The sequence below is a fragment of the Thermobia domestica genome, chromosome 11, assembly GCF_964235325.1.
Source record: "Thermobia domestica chromosome 11, izTheDome1.hap1.1, whole genome shotgun sequence".
Lineage (NCBI taxonomy): Eukaryota > Metazoa > Arthropoda > Insecta > Zygentoma > Lepismatidae > Thermobia > Thermobia domestica.
The window spans coordinates 213,169,637-213,195,930 of NC_137464.1; the positions used below are offsets into that span (position 1 = coordinate 213,169,637).

The following is a 26,294-nucleotide window of genomic DNA, read 5'->3' on the forward strand; positions in this document are numbered from 1 at the left end:
TTTCCTATGTTTTGTGAACATTCTGTTTTCGTAAACTTGCAATTTCTTAACTACCAACCAGCAATAAAGAAGTTATACAGATCATTAACATACTGTATTACATCAAAAATACGTTCATTAACTAGCTAGAAACTATCACTGTGCAAAGTTTACTAACAGTAAGTGACTGTTTTGTTATGAGAAATGTCGAAGTACACTAAGAAACGGACAAAACAGAATTTACAATAATGATTACTTTTCTGACGGCCTTGAATGAAAATGATTGGCTTCGTGTCACGACACCTTACTGAATGAATACTAATTTCCATTTATCATTTTCGTTGACATTCCATTTATCATAACTGCTAAATTGAAAGCTTTGACATGGTTGATGACGAATATATATATATATATATTGAAATAACTATTATAATACAGTTGATATTATATTTAGGATATTTCAGTGTAGAGGAATCAACACGGAGGAACCTTAATTTGCCAATAAAGAGATTTTAGTAGACACGTGCCTACTATTGCTACGTTAATCCTATGTCTACTGAAATTTCATTATGATTGGAAGATTTTTGAATATTTCAGTGGTTATTCCTGTTCAATATTACTAAACAATAATCGCGTAGCAGTACGTTAATTCCAGTCTTCATAGTAACTAATTAACTGTGACTTTTTAGAAAATTAAGCCGCAGAAACTAAACCTCATTATTACATTTTATCCTACGCCAAGCCACCCACTCAGAATTTTAGTTACACACTAAGCCAAATACTTGTTTCATATTATTCTGTCACCATTCTAATGGGCTACCCAAATATCTCGTCTCTCTTTAGCTTCATTTAGTATGCATCTCACTTGTAAATTAATTTCCAACGATAATCGAACAGTGTAATGACTCCGCGCGTCATGGTTCAGTTCTAAGTGCCGCAAAAGTCTTGCATAATAAGATATTTCAAGAAAAAAGCCAAATCGATACGTGAAGTTTCTGGCATCGATTTAGCTCTGAACAATATTTATAAATAAAAAAAATACTGCTGAAATTGGATGAAGGTAAGAGACGGTGCGCAGCGATACAAACCGATACGCACATAGAAACTCTCTGAATGAAATATAAAAGATTCCTGATGTCCATAAGTTTGTTAAATATTTGTTGGTGTTAAAACATTAGGTTACATCAGTCAAAATCTGTTTGTCCTTACCAAACATGTCTCTATCTGGTTCGATTTCTGGTGAAAGCAGCAATTTTTTAAGTGTTGATCTAACATCGTGAAAGAGATACAACGTAAGTGAGGAATTTCTCAACTTAGCGTTGGAAATACAGAACAAATGACTGCCATCTATCACATAACTAAGGCGTTTAACTTTGAATTGAGTGCTCAAGATCACTTATCGTGGAGGTGACCACATATCTCTGACTTTTATCTAGAAAAGTATTCATTCTATTCATAATTTTTGTTACGCAAGGTTCTACACTGTTTAAAACATATTCTTTTTGTTCTTTAATTCCCTTACCTAGCTATACTCTTTAACCTTCATCGTACAATCTTTCCTTTAGGACATGTAAAGACGATGCTGAAGATTCTGAATCGGTTTGTTGGAAGTCAAAACTGCAGAGACAACTGAGAAAAGTCATGATATGGAAATAGTAGACAGAAGATTGCAAGCCCGTGAGACTGCTTAAGTGACCGATTGCATACTATTCCACATGCATATTTACAAACGAGAAAATTGTCCGCAATATAAATACCAACGGTAAAATATTGATCAAACATGGTGCAAAAGTGATTGTGAACTTTTGTAATTACAATTTGGGAATGTGCTGGCGTATCCACAGAAATGTCTGTACTATTTTGAAAATTGGATACATCATTAGCAAACCTGAAAGCAAGGAATAATTAAACCAGTGGGTTCAAGTCAGGGAATCTATTCCAAAGAAGGTTAAAATGCGGTTTCATCAGCAAAAAAGGTGATGGCTGTCTTTCTAGGATGATCGGTGGATAATATAATTGTCTACAGAAGGGGAAAACTGAGTAACATTACTCATTTTTGTTGTATTGTTAAATTTCTAAATAATAAAAAATAGATCACATCTGGCGAAAGAGAAGGTCTTTTTCCATATCATCTCACTTTTATTTTAGTTGAGGAAATAAAAATTTCTTGAATCAAGTTAGAATTAAGTCCTTCTGAATCACGCTATTTACCAGATTTCGGACTCTTGCACTATTCTCTATTCCCTAATGTGAATGAAGTAGTTTGGTGGAATAAGATTTACATGAAATAATGATGTCAACATCAGAACAATTGCATGTTTTTAAGATTTGGATACCATATGAATGAGATAATAAATAAATAAATAAATACATAAAATAAAGAAACTTCAGCAGAATTTGTTGGATTAAATGTATGAACTTGAAAGAAGATTATTTGAAAAGATTTTTAAAAATCCGAGAAATTGAGTGTTCTTTATTTTTGCACAGATTTATGGAACAGCTCTCATACCCTGATAAAGAACAGTTTCTTTAAACTTACAGCTTTTCTTAAAAACAAAAATCTTATTCTTGAAGCTTATAAGGATATTACTAAACTGTTACAATAATAATAATAATAATAATAATAATAATAATAATAATAATAATAATAATAATAATAATAATAATAATAATAATAATAATAATAAAACAGCGATGGTCTTGCAATATTAGAAAAAAAAAATTCCTCCCCAGAATACTTCTGCTGTAAATAAAAGTTATTCTATCGAGTCGATGCATAAGTTCGTGCGGTTTTCTTTCGGGTTGGCAACAATGCGGCGTGAAGAGATTGTTCATCGTTATCCCGTTGTTTTACCGTAGTTTGGAGTTTGTGTTTTTGTGAAACACAGGTTTCCTTGATTGTGAACGTATTATTGTATATATTTCAGACAAACTAATATGGAATGTCAAGTTGAGAAAAGTGATCATTTCCGTCACATTTTACTCTTCGAGTTTAACCGAGGATCCAGTGCAGCAGAAATTGCGAGAACAATTTGTGCAGTGTACGAGAATGAAGCAATTGCTGAAAGAACAGCACAGAAAAGCTTCTCTTGACCAATAGCTGACAGATTTCTTCCAGTCAAAACCAAAACAATTCTAAAGGCGAGGCACTGAACTGCTACCTGAACGTTGGCAGAAGGTCACATAGGTAGTGGAGGTGAATACATCACTGAGTGATTGTGAGTTAATGTGAGTGACAGTAAAATGTATGCAATGTGTATTGTTACACTCGTAGAATATGTTAATGTTATATCTATGTTCTATTTGTATTTGAAATAACAGAACAGCAGAATAAAATATAAAATATAAGAACCGCACGAACTTATGCATCGACCCAATAGGAAGAAATATTTTTCCTCTAATATTGCAAAACTATCCCTGTAGATTATTATTATTATTATTATTATTATTATTATTATTATTATTATTATTATTATTATTATTATTATTATTATTATTATTATTATTGACTGTTTAGGGGGTAATGGGTACGTCAATATATCATTATTAAACTTGATATGAATGCTTTGAGTTGTGAATCTTAGTGGGTTTTGTTGCATGACAGATAATGTAGAATGTGGAATTGTTGTAGTAGTGGTTGATCATTGCTTGACGATTGAAAGTTGCATCGAGGAAGCAAACAACAAGTTGTCTGAATCACAGAGAATTCACACTTGTCTAATCGTTAAATGAACTTTTCGAAATATGATCGACAGATGTAGTCCTAATTGTTACACGTGAAGCATAATTTGATTCAGTATTGATATTATTATTAGTTTGTTTCTCAGGTTTAACACAGTAAAAGATTTCTACTTCAGTTCCCTAGTAATATGTACACTGGTTGTTAAGAATCAACAGATCCTATCGGGAATTTCTACGAGCCCTAGTATACCATTACGACATTGTACACATACACAATCAAACACACGCACGCACGCATACACACCCATACACACACAAAAAAAGACAATACATGTAAAAAAAAAAAAAAAAAAAAACATAAGCACGCACCCATATAGGAAAATTAATTATACTGAACACTGAAAAACAACGAAAACATCAGATAGTTTATGAAACTTACAAAATATATAGGTATATAAAAGGACTATAAAAATTAAATGAACGAATGCAATATTAAGCAAACAAGAAATATTATGTGAACTCACATGATTTCCATCAAGCGTGACAAGAAACTACAAATCCACTTTTCCATGTAGTATGTTGAGCTTACAAAGTACGTACATACAGGATGAAGCAAAGTTAATATATGAACACAGTAGCAGTGATACTTTCCTTTAATTAGTCGTAATATTACACATTGATTTTGATTTTAAATACCACATACTGGACGACAAACAAGTGGACTTGCATCGTCTTTTAGAGGCCCCAAATTCGATTTTCAGATTCCATCAGTCAGAATAAGAGTAAGTATTGATTTATCACAGTTAATTTTCGGTTTGTTTATAAGACATTAGGTGAGGCTTCGTATTTCATTTGTCGCTTCGGAGAAAAATATCGACGTGAAGTCAAATAAATATTAGAAAAAAATTCAACAAATTTACTTAAATATGAGATGTTTTAGATTTTTTCGTTTCTTTTCTAAAAAAGTTACTACTTCTAAAATAACGGACAAAGAAAAAAGTATAAGACTTTGACCTTGATAACGGTATAGTTCTACGAAACAAAGCAGCCAGTTGAGATGTTACTTTTTACTGTGTAGGCTTAATCTGCCTGCCCTTGCATGACGTCATACTAAACAGATGGCTAAACTAGGTGACAGATAAACAATACTTTCAAGACAGACAACTTCGCTTGGCGATGCTTTCTGAATTCTAGACAGCTGAAAATACAAATTCCGTTATTTAAATAAATAAATAAATAAAGACAAAATGGTGAATCAACAGACAATCGTTTGTACATCTTTAGGAATCGACGGGAACTATGTTCTCGTATTTCCTATGATTTGTCTCACCATGCTATTTTTATATACCAGGTATATCGAAAGTCCGAGGCTATAGGCCAATTCCGTTATGAGTGTATATTATATATTTATATATACGGAAAGTTGTTGGAAATAGGTGGTTCTCTACAATGATAGAAATTTTCCAGTCGCACTAGCTTTGGGCTCCACACTGGTAAAGCGCCTTATGTTAAATGAAAATATAACGTTGCCAATTCAGCAACCTGTTCGAACGGAATGGAAGGCCACGCAAAAATTAGAAACGGTGAACGTGTACATTGTGGTGTGAGGGAATTTAGAATTCCTCAATGCTTTATCGTTGAGGGCCCATGAAAACAGCCTGCTTAACTGCTAACGTTATATTTTCATTTACCATAAGGTGTCTTACCAGAGTGGAGCTTAAAGCTGGTACGACTGGAAAATTTCCATCATTTGAGATTGAAAACAACCAATGTCCAACAACTTTCCATTTTTCTCATATCGCTACTCATAACAGAGTTCGCTTTCAGCCCCGGACTTTCGATATACCCGGTATATAGAAAATAACATGGCAAGATACTGTGTAATGAATAGGAAATATAACAACGCAGTTTTAGTTTATTCTTAAGGTTAGTGTAAAGGGACAGGTTTTGCCGATAGATATCACTACAGTCTTCGTATCTCTCCCATGTATTTTTTACCTTTCACGAAAATTTACATTTTTTTTTTTTTTTTTTTTTTTACAAATTTCAAACGTAGAGACTTCAAATTTTTAGAGAAGGAACTTCATAACCTATTAAAGGGAACAATCCGTGCCGATTTTTTATTTAGAATTTTCTTCATTGTTGAAACAGTCCCATTGTTAAAGGTTTGGATACCGTATCCATTTCAACAATCAAGCCATTTTAACAATGAAGAAAATTCTAAATAAAAAAATCGGCACAGATTATTGCCTTCGATAGATTATGAAGTTACTTTCCTAAAAGTTTGAAGTCTGTAGGTTGGAATTTGTAACAGAAATCGTGAATTTTCGTGAAAGATAAAAAATACATGGAAGAGATACGAAGATTGTACTGCTATCTATCGACAAAACTTGTCCCTTTAAACCAATCTTAAAGATATTTAAACGACTGTCCGTTGATTCCTCTCTCCATTTTGTTTGGTATCTTCACTCATAATGCAGTTGACCTATGGTCCCAAACTTTTGATAGACCCTATACATAGCATACTCGCGGTTACTTGTCCTGCTCTTCATCGTTGTTACATACAAGTCATTTCCAACTGGATGATGTATGACGTTAGAGCGCGCCTTTACGTTCAGAGTATCGACAGAGGCAAACGGGTCGAGCAAAAGGAGAGAAGCAGGAAAAACGGGAGAACAGTATAGAGGAGTGTTGGCAGTGTACGAGTAGTTATGGATCTACGAGTGGTGTATCTGCAAAATTATCATCTTCTTCATCGATGTTCTTGTTTGCATGTATCATTGCTTTTATTAATGTATTGTTGGTAATTTGCTTCTTGTGTCCGTCTTGTTTACTGAGAATAGGAAAAGCGAGCTCCGATTCACAGAGAATAGATTTGGAAATTATCATATCTTTTATTGGCGAAATTGGTTGCTTTTCAAATAATAATAATAATAATAATAATAATAATAATAATAATAATAATAATAATAATAATAATAATAATAATAATAATAATAATAATAATAATAATCATCTTACTTACTACTTATATCCCCTGGCCTTATTAACGCCAAGGTCCTGGCCATTTTTTATTTTTTTTTAATACTGAGTTTTCGCTTATTAATGTTTGTTATAAAACTCATATTGTACAGGGTGTTTCAAAACAACACCGAAAACGTTTTGGAGGTGATTCCTGACACCAAAATAAGACAAAAAGTATAGACAAACCTGGATGCACGAATGCTTCCTTTCGGAGTTTTAGGCTGCCGAAAACATGAAAAAATGAAGTTTAAAGGTCCACAGCTCCAAAAGTATGGGATCTATCGTAGTCGGATCAAGACCTCACTTAAGAACTAGTATGTGCCCTATACAAAATTCCATGTTTCAGAATCCTAAGGTACTCACGCAACGCTTTTTGCAGAGGGTGTTTCGCTACGGACATATAAGTTGAAGTACTCACAAACTACCTTTATAAAAATTATGAAACTCCCGCAGGATTCTGAAACATGTATTGATACCCTTTGTGTATTTGAAATGCGTTTTATTTAAAATGCAGAGAAAAGTTGAAAATAAGTGGCAAAATCATAAAACAATGATACTAGTGACATGAAATTTTATTTAAAATTTAAAATTTAGCGATATAAAACAGCGATAAATACTCCAACTTTACGGGAATTGATGCTTATTTATTTCAATGGGAATTAAAGTTTTTTTTTTTTTTTTTTTAATCCAATGCCTACAATCGGATTCACAACACCTATTAATTTCGCTTTTAATATACATAGTATATACTGAACGCGCTAGCGCGACATGGCTAAATATAAGGAGAAAATAGTAGATGTTGTGATTTGGATTCTAACGAGCAGAATATGATGTCCCTGTTCATGCTCGGCAAGTATTTTGAGGCTATATGAGTCGCGGTCTTACAGTTTAAGGTGGAATCGGAACTATCATAACGTGTCCAAGATCCAATGCTCTCTCACAGGAAATCGAATCCAGGATTCTGTGCACCAAAGGCATGCGCGCTAGCAATAGACCAGCGGCGAGGGTTAGGAAAGTCGTTACTAGATAGAATGTTACAAGGTATTCTAGTGATTTGACACGAAGGACAGTTGATTGTATACAATTTTCGTTCTTCTTTATTTTTGACTATTTCGATAGTTTCCTGCTAGTTTAATGAACATATTCTTGAACTGTCACAAGAAAGAAGAAAACGATTAAAATAAAAGTGCTTTTCACATAATATACAGTCTACTATACGTTTAAATAAAATTACAAATACTCACTGAGCAATCTGCACGAGACGACTGCACACAACCCGAGTTGTCATTTCGTATGCAACACGCGGTGTCTCGTTCCTTCTCCCGAGCATTTTCTATTCCTCTTATGATCTTATCATCCTTCCTCATGCAAGGAGCGAATTTAGCACCAAGGTGAATTAAGTCAGCCTAGGCAAAGAAGAAAAAAAACAAACACATAAAATGGTTACAATATACTTATTATGTAAATATGTATGAAGACTTAGATTAACATTTATTTCATATTTCAATACCACTTACAATTTAAAATAATTACCGTAAATAATCCTATTTATATGGCTGGGTTGAATATATTTTCTTAAAATGAGGGATCTTGCGTACATACATTACGTTGGATCCTCTACTATTTTAAAGTAACAAAGTAAATATAAGTGGTTTGAGAATTATGAGGAATAATTATGTAAAATAAGATAGAAGAAGTTGTTGAAAAATAGCACGTTAAGTTTAGTTATTTTCTGTTTCAACATCTACTTACATAACCCTCGACTTAAGTAAGTAATGTGTTCCGTAAATCCTCACGTATCTTGTATCTTGAATTTTACGTAGTCAAATTTTTAAGTTGCTTAAGTATAACTTAGTGAGAAACTGTCATATATATATATATAAATATTACACGAGGACAATCGTAATAGTACAATCTTTGTTAGTAACATGTACAAATTTCAGTATTCTAGGGAACTTCTCTAGTCTTTGACAGGTCCTTGAAGTGAATCAGATGTCAGAAGTTTGGAAAATGGAAAACATCGAGTACAAATGGTCATAAGGTATTTGTAGTTCAAAGGAATATCAACGTCTGATATCCATCAGTATATGATCATTGATATTAACTTTAGGTAAGTATGCCCCTTCATACGCCACCATTAAAAGACGGATGCAAGAATTGACGGCATGGAAGGAAAAACTTTGAAGATGAACCGACGTTAAGGAGGCCACCAGTTTTGTAATGGTCTCAAGAACGTCTTAATGTATTTTAGCAATTAGAACTGACATAATAATTACTAATCTTAGAGGAATATTGCGTTGACAGACTCGATAAATATAGGCCCGCTGTGAAGAGTCTTTCATATTATAAAACAGAATCTTATGTACTACAATATTAAAAATAACTTATAATTACAAAAGTTGTTGCTTGCAATTTTTGAAGAACAACCATAATACAAACAATGTAAAAAGTAGTTTTCACAAGCTCTTAACTAGTATTATAAGACTTATATCTTTTATGAAACATATCCCAGGTTTTATATCCCAGTGCTGCCAGATCAAGACTGAGCAGAAAAGCCTTGATCCATTAGCTTATATAAACGAGAAATTTTATCCAGTATCTTTTTTAGAACTGTGGCGCCCACATTATAACGTGCAAGAAATCGTATTTTAGGCCATACCATGGAATTAGAACTATTAGAATAGGCGATACCAACCACAACGGTAGCACGGTAGAAGGAATGGATTGCTCCTGGAAAAAGTGTATTGTCACTACATTCTTCACAGATTTGTCCAATGGGAACCATGCGACATTAGTTTTCTGTTCACCAACATTTGCAAGACCACATGAGGATATTTCTGGATTGTACAGAGTTTGAATTAGTGTCTTACATATACGTACATTTCTAAAAAAGTGTCCAGCACAATTGTGGTCTTTCGAAAGCTGTCAATATTGTTTACTTTTGCTTACTTGTTTCCATTGTGTTTTGTATAGTGCTTTGTACAAAGACTTACTGTACTTTTTCCTTTTCTCTCTTCCGTGTACATGCAAGTAGCTGCGTAACTAATATCATCTGTTACCTATATACAGTGGCGTATTCACGATTTTGTTTCGGGGAGGGCTTTGCTAACTTTCGGAGGGGGGGGCTTTGCCTGAAAATCTGAAAATTGTGCAAGATATTTCATATGCTTTACTGTAGTAAGTAAGATTTCGGGGGGAAGGCTTAAGCCCGGAAGCCCTTCCCCCTAAATACGCCACTGCCTATATATATATTTTTTAAAATATGGCCATTGTGTACTTTAGATAGCCAGTTTTAATTCAGTTTTCAAATTTACAGAAAAGTGATCGGAGTATATTTAACTGATATTTAGGTTTACATTCCTATGGAAAACCAAGCCGCTACCACTGGCTGTATCGGTCCACCAGGTTATAGACTATCGCCCGATGTCGCAATTTCCACTGCAACATAATAATTTGGAGTACAAGTATAAGAATTATACTGTAATTCTATCTATAAATTTTCCGTAAATCAGCAAAGGTGATGTTGTAGAAGTTGTTTTAACAATATAAATGCGCATAAATCCATGCGTTAGGGTTTTTGACAGGAATGGGACGAGAGAAATAACATAGATTCCAGTATCATGTTACGATAAAAGAGGAGGATATGGGTGAACGCTTTGTCTATATAGATTTCCATCTTGTTCATGTTGGCTCCATACAAACAAGGGGTGCCTTTCCGTAGACTGGGATTATGATGGATTCCTGAAAGTAGACAGATTCACCTTAACGTTTTTGCTCACTTCACGCACCAGTGACAACCATCTTCCATTTTGATCCCGCCAAATGTCTTCCGTAGATTTTGTCTTACGTTCAGCAATGTGGTGCGAGAGATGTAGTAAACCCGGCCCTAATGTACGCACCGCAGAACAAGACGGCCGAGGTGATGATTTAACAATGGACTGGGCCATGTCACGTTGGTATGGTAATTCTTCCGGCCTACCAACAGACGAATACCACGGAGCACCTCACAGCAACACTTTCGCTGGTAAACTTCAACGGGTTCCTTTTGTTGGTGAATGTTTCTGCGTGGTTCCCATTGAGTTTGCCTGACCAAGATATAATTACTTGTGGTCATTCTGACGATAAAACATTTTCCCGGCAACGTTTCACTATTTGGGTGTATGAAAAATGTGAGTCTACGATGTACTGGGTGTCCCCGCGTAGCGTAGTTGCTAACGCTCTCACCTTCGGTGCGGGCGGTCCCGGATTCGATTCCCGGTGGGGGCACTCGGTCGAAAAAGTGTAAAAAAACGCTTTTTCAGACCAGCCACCCTCAATGAGGTTTTCGTGGGTTTTTCTTATTCACACTAGGCAAATGTCGGGGTGGTACCTAACTTGTAGGTCTCAGGCCGCTTCCTTTCTTCCCTTTCCCCGGATAGTGTGCTCGCCGAGGGACGTCATCCCTCAAAACGTGACGGGCTAAATAGCCTTAGATGCCGAGAGCCCAGAAATCTAAAATCCTAAATCCTACGATGTACTGTTTCGCTAGCACCTTCACTACACTCCGGCACAACTCTATAATTAACAGCAGACTTGCCAAATCAGTCTGATATAAACCTTTTGTAAAAGCATAATAACAATGATAGCTAGAGGCAGGCCAAAATGCAGTACCTGACTTTGTATTCTGAAATGTTGATAAGTTGTAATAGATCTCAATGATAAACTGAAGTTTCAGCTCTACTTGATTCAAAACGATCAGGTCACGTAACACAAGTGGCTGACAGTTACTATAGCACGGCCAACAAGAGATTGTCTCTGACGTTTCTTACCACATGCGGTGGGACATTGCAGCCCCTACTTTGATACCAGTGTTACCAATCACGATCACTCTGTCTTATACCATTAATTAAATTGCCATTACAGTTGCACCGAAAAAAAACTTGACACGCGAGTAGTGGCAATGTCACTGCGAGCTGTCAGAGACGTTCTCTTACTGGACGCACTATAGTATCTTGAATTTATGTTCTGATTGCTACTTACTGCTCTAGGTCCTATCCAAAAGTTGGCAGGTTCAAAGTAATCCACTTGCTGCAGCGAAAGACTAGTTACAAGCACCTACGAGAGAAACGAAGAAAATATGATGTTAAAGCTAACACGAGTTGTTTACAATTCACACTTTTTAATATTAAAGCAGTTTACACCTAAAGTATAAAGTTTAATAATAAAACGACAAGCAGATCGATAGTTAAACCACAGGCTACCAGAGCTAGAACCAAAAGAAACTAAAGTTACCAACTATCTACTAAATTATAACAACTCAGCGGTAATACATGGTAAATATTATATTAAAAGTTTTAGTTTATATAATGTGTACTGGCACAGAAAAGGTACGCTTGGAAGGAGATAATTACAAGATGTACAAGAAACTATATAGACACTATCTAAGAAGAAATTACATTTTAAGGGGTTACGATGGAGTATATGGTGAAAAGTGAAAAAAGGATAAGATTGTAATCAAAGAAGGCATTAATATAGGGTAATTCCTCCATCAACGAAGAGATTAGCGCTAAATGCAGGACATGAAAATATTCAGTTTGCGACAAGCTGGATTCTGTAACAGAACACATACGACTATGATAATGACATTGCAATACTATACAGTACATGTTTGTTGACTTGTCAGTAAAATTACGACGCATTTTTGCAACAGATGGCGTTAACTCATTTCCAGAAATACTACTCATTTGTATCTTCTTTGTAATTTGCTAGCTAATAATTGTAGTAGCTTCATTCTTAAAGTTTATATTATATATGTATATGGTTGAGTTTTGCAGAACAGTCTTGGTCCCGACGCGTCAAACGACATCGAAAGCAGATACCAGAGGAAACGTTGTACTCTGATTATGGTGCGATTTTAAAGCTGTCATGTCGTGTTTTTCGTACTCTTACTACTGAACTAAACAATCATTTCGAGTGTGTACTGCACAATAGGACAGTTTGAACGAATCAATCACCCAGAAGCGTCCGGAGCTCGTTAGTAGTTCAGGAGTTTTATTCTATCACAATGCGTAGTTTGATCATCCGTCACAAATTATTGCAGCTTTAATGGGGTGCGGTAACAAAAGGACCAACTTTGCACTGTCAGATTTCTTGTTTCGCTCTCTTCGAAACTCCTTGTGTGGTATAACGTTCAATGAGGCTAGAAATCATCGCCATGTTCATTTTTTTTTCCCAATAAAAACAGGTCCTACCATGAATGAGCAATTATGAAGCATACTGAAAATTGGTAAACAAAACGGAAAATGGTGTATCATTGATTGGTTCTTGTTCTTTATATTAATAAATGGACTTCCAGAAACAGAGGAAAAATACGTCGTTACCTTTCCGACAATCTAATGCATTACTACTTTAGTAAACAAAGCTTAATGTTCTTTTCCATTAAAAACAAAAGTACCATGATATACATACCAAACCAGACCGTTGATGCATATCAAATCCTATTGGTCCAAATCCATAGCACACAAGTGATATGATCATAATAAGGACCTGCACCGTCGTAACCCAATACGTGAAGTAAGGGCGATGGTCCTCTATATCATCCAGTTGTTCCCTTACATCTTTACTTTCTACAACAGACTTCCGAAGTGACCGCCTACAAAACAAAACAGAAACAAATTAATTAGCTTGAAGGGAAGATACTCATTTTCTCTATGTCACTGGATAGAAATTCTATGAAATATGGTATATTAAGATCTCTCTAACACAAGCTATACAATATATCCCATAATAATAATAAACATGCAGCATTCAGTAGATTTAGACTATACTCAAATATTGACACAAATTTCAAGTTCACAAATATAGTTCAAACTGTACTTCGTCGTTGACAACATGTCGTTTTGTCTGATGTTGATTTTATTTTATTTTAGCGTCCCTTTCAGCAGCAAGGCTATATCAGACGTGGACCTGCAGCTTAACGTGAGATCCGAACCACATAAGCTCCCGTTGGGAATTGAACCCGGGTTTGCCATGCCAAAGGCGCATACACTAACCGCTTAGCCATGAGGGAGCTGAACATATTCTATTGTTCTTGTTGTTGTTGTTGACAGCAACAGTTGACAACAGCAATGAAAAATTATATCTTTCAGTTTGACGTCCCTCGATTATGGCCTGTAGGCTAAAGGAGACTGATGAACAATAAAAGTGAATAATTACGTAAGAAAATGATGAAATGAGAATGTAGGAGGAAATGGGAGAACTCCGAGAAAACACACTAACACGACTATGTCTACCACAAACTCATACGTCCATAGATCCAACCAAGGACTTTGGCATCAAGTGATTCCCACTTAGTCATCGTACTCCCAGCTGACAACAGAGCAGCATATGCAATGCAACAAATTTATCATTTAGGACATCAAAGGCATAAATAACAAATTCTTTCAGTGTAGCTAAGTCTTTCGAATATGAGAAAAATATTTTGGGTTCATATCAATTTTCAGGCAACCACACAAATCGCATCGCATCAAGTCACAGGGAAAGACATCTAATCTTGTTCGGAAATGTCATTTAATATAGAAATACATGAGTTATATTTGTTTGAGCGAAATTCTCAGATCATACTACATACCGCGAGTTCGATTATTATAGGCCAAGATATCAGGTAAGAAATAACCACATCATTACTTTCCTTTATGTCTTTATTTTACATCTTTTATGTTGTGATTTTTTGCACACACACACATACGCACACGGTCATGCTTAAAAAAATCGCAAACCCTGTGTTCTTCCTCCTGCCTAGGATTCTATTATACAAATGAACACTTTTCCAAATTTTTTTCAACTAGCTATAAGAAGCCTAAAGTCTATTACTAATACCAGTGCAGAAAATTTCTTTTCTCCTTTTTAAATAGTTAATTATTTTGAAATGTTTAATCCAGGGCGCAAAATTTTGAAGTCAGACGCACTCGCCAGTCCAAGAACGATGTTGCCAGTATCTCTCACGTACAAATTGTGAGAGACCCCCCTCCCCCATAAGGCCTTTGGTTTGATAAACAAAGAGATTACATCAGGGCATAGAATTTCAAAACCAGACAATTAGGTTCAGAGTAATCAAATTTGAATTGTACAATTCACATACATGTTAAAAAATATCTTACCTTACGACTTCACGTTTGTGTAACGCTCTTTCTCTCTGCACTGAAGTACCAGTTGTCCACTGCAGTTTTCGGATCAAAGTCTTTAAGCAAATTGTCAGCAAATCATCCAGTGTGTCAGTCTTCAATGAATTCCTGTAGGCAGTCTTAACTCTGTTGAGACTGTTGAAGACTCTCTCACATGAAGCAGTACTCACAGGTACAACTACACAAAATGTGACAACTAGAAGCAAATTTGGAAATCTCGTGACGAAAGGAGGAGCGAATTACAACGTTGTGAAGACTTCACTTTCCATATCCATTGTGAAGATTTCACATTCCGTGTTTTCTCTCACTCAGTGGCAATGATTTTCGTGAGAAATAGAAACTGCGCAGCCCTGTGAGTTTAGGCAGAAACCGTTCCTACTCAACACTGGTCTTCAGCTCTAAATTTCTAGTCGCCAATAGCGACCGGAAATTTTGCGCCCTGGTTTAATCAAACTTTAAACAATCAAAAATATCTTTAAAAATTATCTACACTCCTATTGGTAGAAAAAGTAGTACGAATTATTTATCTATTTCAAATCTTTATTATTACAAACTTTTTTGCTTTAAGACCAGTCGAAAAAAAATGGAAGAAAATTAAATGCTTAATTTTATTTTAACTTCCCTGTACAAATTTTTGACCCATGCATATTACATTTCTTTTCTTATATATATAAAATGATGATGATTAAATTCTGCGTAGAATGTATATAAATGACTTAGCCAATGTGTATAGAAATGAATACCTATATTTAAAAAGGTTTTTCTTTTTATGTGAGTCTGTATATTTGTATTTTACAGAATATAAAATACAGAAAATATAAAAACATAAATAAAAGATAAGTGATTTCATACTATGTATAATTTTCAATATTATGTGATAGACAAGACTAATTAACATTATTTTTTTTTAAAAAAAAGCATGACTTGATTTAAATCAACTTAGCTTTTCATTCTAACTAAACAAAAGTGGAACAAAAATATACAGTTATTAAACACAATTGATTCGTACCTAATTATTTTTTTTTTCTTTGAATGAAAATTATAAATTGATTACCGAAATGTTCTTACATGGATTTTTCAGACAATTGATTTTCAGCTGTTTTGGTACTTGCAGTCTTCCGCTGGTCTATACACACATGTTTGCTGAAACTGAAACCTCCTTCTCAATTTAAAGAGAGTTTTTTTTCCTTATACAGTACAGTGTAGTCTAAACCAGTAGTGTTATTCTAATTTTTAAAGATTATTATATATATATATATGTGTGTGTGTATTTTATATATATAGAGAAAGTAGATGGATATGGATAGGTAGATAGATAGATAGATATAACTCTCTTAGGAAGCAAACCATACAAGGCAGACAAAAGCAAAGGCAAATCATACAAGGCAGTGCAACTGGATACCACAAGTTACAATATACACATCATCCTATTATTAAGGCACTTATGAAATTAGGCACCACTGCGAATATCTTGGAAACGAATTATTCAAAATAGACGTTGTCAAAAAGTACTGGAAAAAAGACATTAGTTCAGCAATGGATCAACAATTATTGATAATGGTATGTACCTGCTTCAAATATAAATAACCCTCACCACTACACTCATGAGATCCCAGTTCTCATTCTTGGTATCTGAGCCTTTGAGATTAAGAAATAAACGCTTATACCTTGTTCTAAGAGATCATATGTTGAAGCTGTAGTTGTAAGAATTTCTAGATACAAAAATAGTTAAACTAAAATTTACTGTCCCTGGGTATAACTGGGTAAAATGTACTGTTATGTCTGGGTATAAAAAAACGGTTCTGCGAACTCGAAATATTTTAACCGGTTCTAGCGAACCGGCTGAATAGCACCCCTGGCCTAAACAAGGTTAAGTTTATAGATTACTGAAGAATAAGTTGATATTCTTGTATTAATATCGGAAAATATAAGGTAACTTATTTAACTTACTAATATATTGTCACCGTCTTACATGACATAAGCATCAATATTGCCATACGATAATTGTGTAATTTTTATTAGTATTATTTATAGTTTTCATGGTATTTCCGGTAATTAATTAAATTCGGTTATTAAAACTAAATAAACAGTTTTGAAAACAATTAAATTACACAGAATTATGGTATAGTAACTTTGAGAATGCTTACAACAGCGATGATAGCGACGACTTAAGAGCCTGACATACTAAAATAATACAAAATTTACAATTTTGCTTTTTCTTGTTTTTCATAAGTAAAAGGAGATAATGAAATGCAACTTTCCATAATCATAGATAATGTTCTTCTACAACAGCAAATATGAACCTTAGGAACTTTCAGTGTTGCCATCCATAGAAATTACAGTGTTGCCAGAATAACGTTTCCCCAAAATCTAAGTTGAAGCAGAGACTAAAGGAACGAACTCAACTGCATTTGATTACGTATCATGCTCTCTTGGAATCCTGCGAACTACTTTTTAAATAATATTATTATTTAATTTTAATAACTGTGTGTTAAAACTATTTTTGTTTATTACAAATGAAATACAACTATTATTTAAAGAGTAGTTCACAAGATTCCAAGACAATATGATACGTAATCAAATGCAGTTGAGTACGTTCTTCTAGTCGCCGCCTTAACTTAGATTTTAGGGGAAATGTTATTCTGGCAACTCTGTAATTTATAAGGATGACAACAGTAAAAATTCTCCAGGTCCATATTTTCTGTTGCAGAATAACACTGCAATAGAAAAATTGTAAATTTTGTATTATTTTTAGTATGTCGGGCTCTTAAAAGTGAATAATTTCATTGGTATATCTTACATTTTCCGGATACTTGTGTACAGTTCTAATTTATTCTTCAGCAATCTATAAATAAACTCAACAATGTTTCGACCACACTATTCTGTTAAGGTAAAAAAGCACTTCAGTATGTGAAGGAAATTCTGGTTCAACAAACATCTGTATATAGACCAGCGGAAAGCTGCAAGAGGACAGCCGAAATATTGCATGGAAAATCAATTTAAGTGTATTTATAGTAGATAAGCAATTCATAACTTTCATTCATAAAAAGCATGCACACAGTGCGAAACTTACTATTTCTTTCTTTCTTTTTTTTTTTTTTTGCGTCGATTGCCTTCCTGCTTCCTTATGTTCAATTCTCTTTTCTTAACAGGGGCGGCGGTGGTTCAGTGGTAAAGTGTTTACCTCTGGTGCATGGGGTCCTTGGTTCGATCCCAGCTCGTGCCAAGTGAACTTAGTGGAGAAACACCGTGTGTGTGGATTTTTTCGGGGTTCTCCCGTTTCCTTCCACTTTCTTCATTCCACCATTTTATTCATTTCTCATCATCACCGTCTCCTTTAGCCTACCCGGCATAACCATGGAACGTAAAACTTAACGATTTCATTTTTCTTAACACGCCCTGCGTAGTGGCTAGTGTGCACGCGTTCGATGTACTTGATTCCGGTTGGAAAACATTTGAACGCGTTACAATGGTTCAGATTTCACCTTAAACTGAACGTTTACATCTCATATGGCCTTGGTGTTGAAAAGGAATGCTAAGCTTTAGTAAACGAACAAACAAGCACCTTTTTTAACCAGTTTGATATCATGACTTAAAATTCAGTGAAAGTAGTATAAATCAAGTGTAAATTCAGTGGTCAGGTAAGTGATTTACGCAAGGGAATTCTTGGTTTCCAAAAGAAAATACCAATTTGCAATAATCTATGTATTAAAATGCTAGGTTACTATGTTTGTGGCGAATTCTTTTAGCAATGATATCTTGGAAACAAGCTCTAGAAAGATGCCATTTTCACTGATCGATTGCAAATTTTATGTAGATTGTTCAATTTTAATTGAATATTTGAAAAATGGCTGTTATTTCTTTATTACGTTTTTTAGGGGTACGCTGGAGATATTGAAATTTTAAAAAGTAAAGCATCATATCCTACGAGTTATACATTCCTACACCACACATTTGTGTACGGGGTTAGTATATCTCTCCGGCGTTTCTTTCATGACCAAATGATAATGAAGATCGAAGGATAACCATTTCTCCAGACTAAGATGAATCTTTATTATTTGAAGTGTTTTGGCCAATGAACACCATATATCACTGACATAATAATTAATTGTGTGTGTGTGTAATATATTTGCTTATTACATAGTGCATGCAAGAAGAAAGAAAACACTGATCATACATGAATTAGAAACTCCAACCAGAAATAGACTCAAATCTTGTAAACTGTGTGAGATATTGAAAAAATAATCGAAAAAAATCTCCCCTTTATGATACCCTTTGCCGATTTTTATCACGACGTTCTTCACTTGTGTCTGTAATGGGATATATACAGATGTTGTAAGGAATGACAAGCAGATTCATGCTCATATGTGAATGATATACTGCATAGAGAGCGCAGGTACAGTTAATCTTTTTAAAAAATGTTAATTACGTAATATCATTGTATGGAAGATGTCATTGCTCACAAAATATAGTAAGTATAAAAAGAATCAATCAATCAATTAATTCTTTTATTTGAAAGTCTGAAACACTGAAACCTGCAATGGATGTTTTTGAACTTTGGCTTCGTAGAAAGTGCTCGGAAGAAAGGCTTCCTGTCTTGGCTCAATTGATTTTTCACTGTTGTTGTGACACAAAATTCACCTGAGAGAGAGAAAGAGAAAACTTTTTACCTGAAAAGCCTGCCAACGAAACCCATCCCATACTGGCGTCTGTCTGAATTGTCAAAAGCGCGATCCAGCACATGACTCCAGATCCGAGACATGCCAACTTCAGGTCCCGCCTCGCTCACCTCTAACCTCTCCTGCGCTCTTCGCCAACTAGGCGGCCTGAAATAAATAAATAAATAAATAAATAAATAAATATAATAACAACAATAGATTTGTGTATATCTAATTTTAAATATCTCAACTTGTAATTTAGAAGAAATAATACCACAATTGATTATAATAATTTCTATCTTACAACATTACATCATGACGAATAAGATGTCTAACGAGAATTATGCTCATCAGAAAATTTTAAGTCTCGGTAATGCTATGTAAAGTTTCAATTAATCATTTGTAAAGGAAAATTACGTAATTTTGAAGATACTACGTAGAAGACTGAGCATTGCTCGATGACGGTCGTGTTAAATACGTAATTTTATACATCAATTATGAAAATAGTTATCCTAATCCAAATAAGTTTCAATAAAATTACTCCTAAGTAAGATTTCCGAATATTGAGACCTAGCTAAATCGCTTTATTGCACCCAAAAGCAGTAAATTTGTCCATTTCATGCAAATCATTCAATATTCATCAAAATGAGTTTTCCTACAGTCAACTTTACTTTTTTTCAAAAATAGAGACAATAGCTAAGCTGGCTTTATTCGTGCCTCAAAATGATAAGTTTATTCCATTTTACGAAAAGCATTCAATGCCTCTGAAATCAGTCTTCCTACAGTCATTCTTAAATGAATCTTCCCGAAATTGAGACCTAGCTAAATAGCTTTCTTGCTCCCAAAAAGAGTATATTCACTTCATTTCCCGAAAATCTTTAACTTGTCGTGGGTTGGCATATGTTTTAGTTAGAATGGCATAGCAATTATCGAATCGACATAGAAAGTCGGAGATGGCTGAATATTTTCTTGGATTCATTTTTCCAGTTTCACATTTTTTACTCTCTGAATACTTTGAATTTGCACCTATAGAAAATATGGTAAGCAAAAAGAAAGTTTATTTTATTTTTTATGTTCTTATCTTCTCTTATTAAATTGATAAAAGATCTTAACACAAGTATAAGTTTATTTACGTTTATGTAAAAATAAGTAAACTAAAAAGAGTTACTTAAAGGTACGATGGGAAAAATTATAACGAACATAACCTTGATGCAAATTATATATCCAGATATTATTCTGGTTGAATGTAGAGAGACTTGAGAAGTGAGACCGGAATACTTTATCAAAACTAAAAATAAAAATAATTCCGATTCCGTGTAATGTAGAATTGCTTCTCCAAATATTCATAACAATACAAGGAAAATGGATAAAAACATTTAAGTATAGAATTATATAACTAACTAGCAGATGGTCTGTTCTTCGTACGGGAAGAATAAGTTTCATTTTGGACATAAAAGGCTGAATTTGGATTTAAACGATATCAGAAGTGTCACTGTTCATCTCAGCGACCCGGAAAGCTATGGATTCGACACTAAAATAATTTGTCATTTTTGATCATTTTTAAATAACTTTCCCTCTTCTAAGTTGCACCGCCAAAGTGAAATGATAAAAACTATCCCAGGTCCGAACCTCATTTATGTTGAAATTTTGATATCGAGATCGGTTTGGTGGTTCAAGATGTACAGTCACAAACATAGTGACTCATTTATATATATATATATATATATACACACACACACACACACATATATATATATATATATATATATATATATATATATATATATATATATATATATATATATATATATATATATAGATAGATAGATAGATAGATACCTAGGTAGATAGATTTAATCATTTCAATATAAAATCTATAGTACAAATGTTCATTATATAAAGTACCCATTTGCTTTTTAAGGTGCTGGATTTCTTTACATGGAAAAATATTCTAACTTCTTGCTAAAATTCCATATTCACGTCCTTTTAACTTCCATATTGACGTTTTTTTTTTAAACTTACACCTTTTTTAAAAGATAGGTAATGGTGGGATCCCTAGTTTGATCCAACCATCCGTCTTGTGTTATTTTACAGGACACAATCGTAGACTAAGAGATTTCATTTCATTTTCATTAGAGATCGAAGTACTTTAGTCTACAGAATCGCTGAATATATTTTTTTCAACTGTAAACTGAGTTTTTCCTCTTTGCGTATTATATTTATGAATATTTGAATTAGAATTGATATTTAATTGACTTAATTCTTTCTTTTTTCTTTCTTTCTTCCTTCCTTTATTTATTTATTTATTGTATTTTGGACACAACAGATGTATACCCATTGACAGTGTTCAGCAGTATACGTAAATGATTACATAATATTTTACATGTTAAACTATACAGTCAAAGTATTTTTCTTTTATGTGTAAATCAAATACATCTATTGTAAGGCATTTTATTTGAACACTGTTATATGTTGTGCACATTCTTCTAATAAGCGATATACATAATGTATTAGTACGCTGTGGTAGTTCATCAAATGTTTGTAGCCACGAGCGCATTTTCCTGTTCGGAACATGAAGGGACATTTCGGACAATAATTTTGGCGAATCTATCTCATTATGTATAAGTTTATGGAGAAAACACAGGAGGATATTAGTTCTTGTTTCAAGAAAACGCACTGAATAGCTTGGTACGAGTTCAAGATATTTTACATATCAAGGGTAGATCCCCTTGTCTTTATATATTAAATAGAGTACACATTTTGATTGAATTGCTTCTAATTGGTGTATATATATTTTTGGGTACTATGATTCTTAACTGCTACAACACATTTTTTTGTCTTAATGAAAAAGATATAGAATTGAAAAACAACGAAAATGATTTTAAAAATGTAAAGTGTATCTATCTATCTATCTATCTATCTATCTATCTATATATATATATATATATATATATATATATATATATAAACATAATTTTCTTACGTTCTACATGTATGTATGTATTTACATTTTTATCCTCATGTAGAAATTATTCCCATGGGAAATCATAACGTGCATAGAAAAGGAAGTTGAAAGAGGCAAACAAAAGGTTGGTACTTTTAGTCACTTTCATTAAGAAAAACGATGTGCACTCAGGAGGTTTGGTGTCCCGGGAGACAATTCTTCTACCGAAACACAAATAAACAAGAGAAACAGTGACGGCATAACACCGGTGCTAGAGACTAGATGCCTCTGCCTGCCGTATGTTCTGTCAGATGAGACAGAGAAAGAGAGAGAGAGAGAAAAAAACAGAGACAGACAATCACGTTACCCACAATTGCAAGTGATGCTACCGTCATTTTTTTTCTTGTTTTCGCTTTTCTCTCTCTCTCTCTCTCTCTCTTTCCTTTTGTCAGATACAGCGCAAATAATCACCATTCCTTTTCGTTTTAACTGTAAGTAATTTCACTTTTTTTTCTTCTTGTTAAGTTTTTAAAAAAGAATCGTTGTAAAGTAAGACAGTTGACTAAAATTGAATTTATTTCCACTTTAATACCTAAACAAAAACTAAAAGAACAACAAACTAATTTAAATTTAAATGAATAAGTGAAAACTTTAATTTTAATTTCAAGATTTTACTTTCTAGATTAATTAAATGGTAAGTGCATTGGTACAGCACATAAATGGATGAATGGGTAATGACAGCCATTGTCCTTTTTGTACAGGGTATTATACTTATGGACAAAATGTACAGGGTATGTCAAAAGACCAAATCACTACATTCGATAGTTGTTTAGCTTCAAGGCATGGAATGAAATGAAATCTTTAAGTTTCACGTCCCACGGTTATGCCGGCAAGGCTAAAGGAGACAGTGATGATGAGAAATGAATGAAACGGTGGAATGAAGAAAGTGGGAGGAAACGGGAAAAACCCGAGAAAACCCACGCACACAATGTTTGTCCACCACAAAGTTCACTTGATGTGAGCTGGGATCGAACGAAGGATCTCAGGGACTAGCTTCATGGCAGGCTTAGACTTTTTCATAGAGTCAGTCGTAGAGGTGCAGTGTGTCATCTTAGATATCGAGGTTCTACGCTTCTTTCACCGGAAGTCTCCTTACGTATCAGTCTTAGCAAAATTTGTGAATTGCAACACAACGCAAAAAATGCAACAAGCAAATTATAACTGCTATGATGATTATCCCAAACCGATACATAATGAGGCCCCTGGTGACGCAGTTGATCAAGATTTGTCGCTGAGGTACCGTAACAGACCGGAACGGATACCGTTCAATGACTTCTACATATGCTCAATGAAGGACAGCTCTGGGAATCGTGCAGGCTAGAAAAGGTAACATGCATTTTTGAGAGTGCGCTGGATAACACAAACAGCATGCAGGTGCGGATGTTATCCAGTTGAAGACCACATTTTCCTGACGACACAGAAATGCCAACAGAATCCGATGGATAATGTTTTGAATGTATACTACACTGTTCGTATATGAGGTACGACAGTTATGAAATGACAGTTTTGAAAGTAATGAAACTACGAAATTTTTTATTATTGATGAACACTAATGATGGGAATCCACACCATTAAATTAATATTAGTTAACACTTTCAGCAAATTTTACAAGTTAGTATTACTCGTTTTTGCTTAATTTTTTAAAAGACAGAGAATAATTTTGTCATTCTCTCTTTTATTTTTTATGTAGCATATATATCATCATCATCATCATCATCATCATCATCAATGGTATTTTGTCATTATTGACAGATCACTTATAGTAAACTGACATCCACCACGGTCTTCAGCCAATCTTTTTGTCTTCACGTAGGATTTTTTTCTTTCAATATCATCCACCAACCGTAACCTTTTCCTCTTTTCTTGCCACCGTACCTCATATTACAGTTCCTTCTCAGCCAATATCCTAACCAGTTTATCGTCCTATTTTTAAATATATCTAAAATAGTTTTTTTCTTCTCCTCCTATTTCTAACATTTTCTCATTCATTTTCCCCTCGATCTATTCTCTCTATTTTTTCCTATATCCACAGTTCGAAAGTCTCTAGATATTATTTTTATCCATTCCTATTGCGTAATGTCAGTTTCTGACTATAAAATATAATGCGCCATAGTAAAAATTTTATGGGACTTTGTTTTCTTCCTAAATACTTCTTTCGTCATTCCAATCCTTATTTTTACTTTATCTTCACACTTCAGATCCTCACTAATAATACTATCCTGCTATCGAAAAATAGTACTCTGGCACATGAGCGTCCGAAGGGGAGGTAGGATGGGGCTCGAGCACCCCCTCATGGCTCACGAAAATGTATTACATTTTTTAAGATTTTCTTAATACAAATAAAAAAATACCAAACGTAATATAGCAACCAGGGATTTGAGCCCCCCCCCGCCTTCCTAGGAAATTTTCTTCGGGCGCCCATGCTCTGGCATTCTCTCTTCTACTTTCCTACTTTTATGTATTACCCTTTTTGTTTGATAATAAGAAATATCCTGCAGCACTAACCCAAAAAGGACACGTGCATTTTGTCCGTTAAGCTGAAGTTAAGCGGTTATCAATCTAAAACGTCATTAGTTTACAGCCCTTTCGAATGAGGCTACTTCACTAATAACATCTTGGAAATGGCTATCGAACTATTAGATTTCGTAACTTCAACCCAAGAGAAAACAATCATTAGTTTCGTCCGAGTTATTAGTTTAGAATTTAGTCTATGTTTGGACTGATCTCTTGATCAGACGTGGAAGTTGATTTTGTTTAATTTTTCTCTAGCAAAATCCTGTCAGCTCAAGTGGTAGAGCGTTGGTTTCGCATTCGGGAGGTTGTGGGTTCGAATCCCGCTGCCGACCATCCTGACTGAGGTTTTCCAGGGTTTCCCTCAGTCCTACCAGGCAAATGCCGGGATGGTACCTACTAAACAGGCCCTGGCCGATACCTTCCCAAATCCTTTCCATTGTTGTTGTTGGATATCCAGTGTAAAATGGCCTCTGAGCTGTATCTGGTGATTGTTAAATAAATAAATAAAATAAAAATCCTGTCACAGTACACGGCTGTCTGTAAACCAAGAAAACTAGTTTCAAAAAATCTAGAAAGTACAATATATTCGTACCTATGGTACAATTCTCTGATAGGTCCTAGATGTTCCCTGCTGGAGTCTGGTGATCCAAAACCACCGTGGTCTTGGTCCAGGGTACCACTATCCACGTAGTCTGCTGGAGTGACCGGCTGCTGGGCACTTGTGGGTTTATCAAAAAATACCTGCAACAAAATAAATATATCACAAAGTTACTGATTAATTTCTCAACATATCGGCAGGTAACTTACAAATAAGAGTTATATTGATTATGTATAATTTTAGTAAGGGAGACATACAGTGATTTATCGATACTAGTTTTTTTTTTCCTACAGTGAAACCTGTTTATGTTGGCTCCATCGGTTCCATTGAAAAGTGACCAACTTAGACAGGCAGGCAACTTACAGAAAATAAGTGTGACTGGTGTATTTTTAAAACAGGATTTCCAGTATTACTTGATTGTAAAATTTTAATAAGCAATGGCACGACAGCTACTTTTAAATGATGTACCTAGGTATATACAGTACGCTTAGCAACATACAGTACAGTAGTTCTTGTATAGTATCGTCTGTTAATGAGCTACAAGTATTTAACTCGGAGCAAAAGATGTTTTGAGAAAATCTTACAGGAATTCATATCTCAAAATCTCCGCTACCTTTCGACAAGCCGTCAGGTGCCAACAATTGACAACTGAGATAGTTAGCTTTAACTCGGAG

General features: G+C 34.4%; 1 protein-coding gene across 2 annotated transcripts in view; it reads right to left on the minus strand.

Moving 5' to 3' along the window:
- rho-5 (rhomboid-5) overlaps positions 1-26,294 on the minus strand; it is a gene marked incomplete at its 5' end in the record, with an annotated part of 84,338 nt that overhangs the window by 52,050 nt on the left and 5,994 nt on the right. Inside the window, 5 exon segments of one of the 2 annotated variants that reach the window (XM_081731585.1) lie at positions 7,929-8,090; positions 11,704-11,778; positions 13,132-13,315; positions 19,517-19,672; positions 25,615-25,763. In XM_081731585.1, coding sequence (XP_081587711.1) covers positions 7,929-8,090; positions 11,704-11,778; positions 13,132-13,315; positions 19,517-19,672; positions 25,615-25,763 — 726 coding nt within the window. 2 annotated transcript variants of the gene reach the window in all.